The following is a 4,675-nucleotide window of genomic DNA, read 5'->3' as shown; positions in this document are numbered from 1 at the left end:
GAGGCACCTTTTATCTAGAATGCTTTTGGGTTTAGGATTTAGCTCCATGGCAGAGTGCTTGCCTAGGTTCAGTCTCCAGAGTTAAAATGAAAACAATAAATCCTTCATGACGTTGCAGTCATAAGCACCCTCTTTATATATTTATCATCACTTTCATAGTCCTTTGAAATTCCTAGCACATACTTTATAGGAACATATATTTTCTGCTATCATGTAGAGAGCTTCTGTGATAAGTAGAACTAGTGTGAGAGAATTGAATGAAGTTTCCAGGATTCCCTTCTTAACAAAGAATATAATTATGTTCTTCCTAAGTTGAAATTTTGCAAATCAATATTTTGCCATCTCCTCCTCAGCTTCTTTCAGCCTTCCCTAATTCAACAACAGGGGCCAGCTGCTTCCGTCCATTGGTTGCGTGCAAGCATCTGTATCTGACTCTTTCAGCTGCTTGTTGGGTCTTTCGGAGGTTAGTTATGATAGGTCCCTTTTTGTGAGTCATCAAAACCAAAAACTATTGTAACTGGATGCATGGATCTAGATGCTTTTCCCCTGCTGTAATTACAAACCCACACTCTAAATGGGTGCCACAGGCCCTAGTATTACAACATTCTTCTGTGAAGTCTCTTCACTGCTCTTTTAATGTCCTTGTTCCTCAGGCTATAGATGAAAGGATTTAGCATAGGAGTGACCACAGTGTATATCAGTGAGGCCACTGCAGTACTTCTGGGAGAATGTGATACAGCTGAACCAAGATATACTCCAATGGCTGTTCCATAAAATAAACAAACAACTGACAGATGAGACCCACAGGTAGAGAAGGCTTTATACCTCCCACCTTTTGATGGTATTTTCAGAATCGAGAAAATGATTTTATAATAAGAGAAGAAAATTCCAGATATAGGAAGTAAACCAGATATAGCACCAACAAAATACATGACTATGTTATTAATGAATGTGTTAAAACAGGCAAGATTAAGGAGTTGTGCAGGGTCACAGAAGAAATTTGAAATTTTTATATCCTTGAAGTAGATGATTTGTAAGGCAATGAGATTGTGTGCCTGAGAATCCACGAGACTAATCAAAAGAGACAGGCAAACTAAAGAGCCACAGAGGCGAGGATTCATGATGAGTGAGTAATGCAGTGGGTGACAGACAGCCACAAATCTATCATAGGCCATCACAGTCAGAAGCAAGCCATCCATACATCCAAAAAGGATCAAAAATGACATCTGTGTAAGGCATCCCACATAGATTATCTCTTTGCTGTGAGTTTGGATGTTCACAATCATCTTTGGGACTGTGGTAGAGATAAAACAGATGTCAGCCAAGGACAGATTGCAGAGGAAGAAGTACATGGGAGTATGGAGGTTGGAGTCAGAGTTGACAGCCAGGATGATGATCAGGTTACCAAGCACTGTAACCAGGTACATAGACAGAAATAACCCGAAGAGAATGGGCTGCAGTCCTGGATCATCAGAGATTCTCATGAGATGGAAATCTGAGACTAGTGTTAGGTTTTGAAGTTCTATATTGTTTGAACAGCTTTTGAAAATGAAAATAGTGTTAATAAAAATGACAGAAGTTTACTATCACTCGACACTCTGTATTTTGGATTAAAGCAACTGTCTTGTGAAATGATCAAATGACTACATTTTTGGCAATATTACTGATCTTCTGCAATCTCACTATTCTTTTTTAACTTAATTTTTGACAATTCCATACATATATACAATATATTATGATTATATTCTTCCATTACCCCCACCAATCCCCATCTCAGTTATGGTGACATCCTTCTGATACCATCTAGTTCTCTTCTTCTTTCATACTTTTGTGTAGGTCATGTATAGGTGGTCACAGCTTCTATATAAGCATGCATGTAATGGCCATGCCATATCCAGAGGACAACATTCACAGATTTCTCCCCATTCTCCAGTTTTTTTTTTTTTTTTACTCTTTTCACCTGATTTTATTTGATGCTTCCCTAGATCATGGGGAATGTGGCATAGATGTCCCACTTAGAGCTGAACACTTAACAATTACTTNTTCTTGTTCTCAGCACTTGAGCCAGTGTGAGTCTAAAAACGGAAGCTTATCTGACCAAGGATATAAGCAGCACTAGTCTAAAGGCATAGATACAAACTCATCTTCCACTGACATGTGTTAGCCATCTCTTTCAACACTCACTTACATTAGGAAAGGTGTACAAGACCAAAAACTATATATAAGCCATACTTTGATCACAAAATGATACAAACAGAAATATAATTGAAAAAACAGAAAAAGATCCTTTCCATGATGAGAAAACACAATTATAACTAAAGGAAATTAAAACACTGTGAAAATACACTAATAATCTAAGATAGTGTAAGAATTGGCTATTGATAAAACTTCTGTAAGACTAAAGATCACATTGCTGAGATTCAAAATAGCATAGACAGTTCATAATCACAGAGAAAATTTCTAGTTTCACTCATGGAGTTGCTTTTCTTTTAAATTATTTAATTTTTTATTACATGAATTCTTGATAATAAGTGCTTACTCAAACTCACAGCTTCTTCTACACTAACCTTGACTCTGGTGGACTTCCATTTTGATGGATGTGCATTTAACCCTAAAGTGCCTTGGCATAAGGCACTGGTGAGCAACACAGCTGAAATAATTAAACAATAATGAACTTACTTTATAGAATGTTGTATTGGCCTCATACAATCCTATGAAAATATCCAATGCCTGAGATCACCTTTGCTATTTTTAATATGATATCACATCCTTTTTATGATCATAAATTCTTACATACACACATGAGAAATACAGCACTTGGAGTCTTCCAGAAGGTTTGCAATCTAGTTGAAAGTACTTTGTACCAATCCTCACTGCTAAAACAAGATCCTTTGCTTAATGGTATGGGGGAGAAACCTACAGGACTGATAACCAGTGTGGAAAGAAAGCAGACCCTGAGAGTTCCTAGAATTCATCCCAGTTCCAAAAGTCAGCTCAGCCCTTGGAGCAGAATCTTTGCATGCTTGTATCCTCCACTCCATCCCAACACTCATACCTCTTGAGGACAAAGAAACAGTGACCTTGACAGTCTCTACCCTTCTACCATCTCCATTAGCACTTACTGGCCTAGGCTGTGTCTCTGCAGGGGCATTACCAACTGCTTCTTTTCTTCCTGATAATCACAAAAGCCTTGGTTTATATATTCAGATCTTGAAAAAAAAAAAGGCAGGCTCAAGCCAATGAAGGTGTCTAAAAGTTGTAAGAGACATTAAAGCCTGGCAAAGTACAAATCTGAAGGCACTGGCTAATTACTTCAATTTTGTGACCTTGGGGGCTCAATTCACACAGCTCCAAATTAGTCAATTGGTCCACATTATCCCTTTCTTTGGGGACTTGTTACTATTAACAGTAAAAGGAAAAGAAAAAATGTGTTTGGAAATTTCAGGAAAGTCTTATCCATAGACCTTTCCACTTTTCTTAGTTCTTATTTTTATTTTTCATACATGAAATAAAATTCAATTGTCAGCATTTATTTCAAAGGGGTTTTGTTTTTTAAATTATTTTATTTTATTTTATTTTTTTACATTCCAGCTATTGCTGTCAACTTCAGTCCCCTGACCCAAATTTCCTCATCCCATTCCTCCTCCACTTGGCTCCAAGAGGGTGTTCTATATCCCCACCAGGCCACCCCTTCCCTGGGGCCTCAAGTCTCTCCAGTATTAAGCATATCTTCTCCTACTGAGGCCAGACCTCTGCAATATATGTGCCAGGGGCCTCTGACCAGCCCATGTATGCTTCTGGTTGGTGAGTCAGTCTCTGGGAGCTCACTAGGATATGGGTTAGTTGAGGCTTTTGGTCTTCCTATGTAGTCACTCTCCCTTTCAGCTTCTTCATTTCTTGCCCTAAATCAGCCATAGGGGTTCCTGACTTCAGTCCAATGATGAGTTTAAGTGTCTGCTTCCGCCTCCGTTAGCTGCTGGTAGGGCCTTTCAGATGACAGCCATGTCATGCTCCCATCTGTAAGCACATCATAGCATAGTAGTGTCAGGGTTTGGTGCCCCACCATGAGATGGGTCCTGAGTTGGGTCAGTCATTGGTCCACCTGTCCTTCAGTCTTATCTCCATTTTGTTCCTACAGTTCTTTCAGACAGGAACATTTCTGGGTCAGGAATTTTGACTCTGGGTTAGGAACCTTATCCCTCTACTGGAGGTTGACTCTTCTAGTTCCCTTTCCCCAATGTTGGGTATTTTGGATAAGGTCACCCCCAATGAGTACTGACAATGTTTCACCTTCTAGGTCTCTGGTACTTTCTAGAGGGCTCCCCTACCTCCCACTCACCCAGGTTGCTTATCTACATTCATTCTCTTGGCCCTCTAGGCTTCTCTCCTGTCCCCTCCACCCCCATATCTGATCCTGTTGCCATTTTTCCCTCCTTCTCCCCCTCCATCTCCCACTCAGGCCCTTCCTTCCCTTTGCCTCCCATGATTATTTCCTTCTCCCTTCTAAGTGGGATTGAAGCATCCTCACTTGGACATTTCTACCTGTTATACTCGCTAAATATTCTTACGGTGTGTAGGTTGATTTCCAGAGTGATTGTACAAGCTTGCAACCCCACCAACAATGGAGGAATGTACCTCTTTCTCCACATCCTGGCCAGCATCTGCTGTCACCTGA

At 39.9% G+C, this 4,675-nt stretch overlaps 1 protein-coding gene across 1 annotated transcript; it reads right to left on the bottom strand.

The window, feature by feature from the left end:
* Nucleotides 1-582: 582 nt before the first annotated feature.
* LOC110302068 (olfactory receptor 18-like) lies at nucleotides 583-1,634 on the bottom strand. Its single transcript, XM_021172838.1, has one exon. The coding sequence runs from the start codon at nucleotides 1,482-1,484 to the stop codon at nucleotides 597-599; it is 888 nt and encodes a 295-aa protein (XP_021028497.1). The 5' UTR covers nucleotides 1,485-1,634; the 3' UTR covers nucleotides 583-596.
* Nucleotides 1,635-4,675: the final 3,041 nt, after the last annotated feature.

Source organism: Mus caroli, chromosome 9 (assembly GCF_900094665.2).
Source record: "Mus caroli chromosome 9, CAROLI_EIJ_v1.1, whole genome shotgun sequence".
Taxonomy (NCBI): domain Eukaryota; kingdom Metazoa; phylum Chordata; class Mammalia; order Rodentia; family Muridae; genus Mus; species Mus caroli.
Note: the sequence above shows the minus strand (reverse complement) of the source record. Positions and strands in the feature narration are given on the sequence as shown.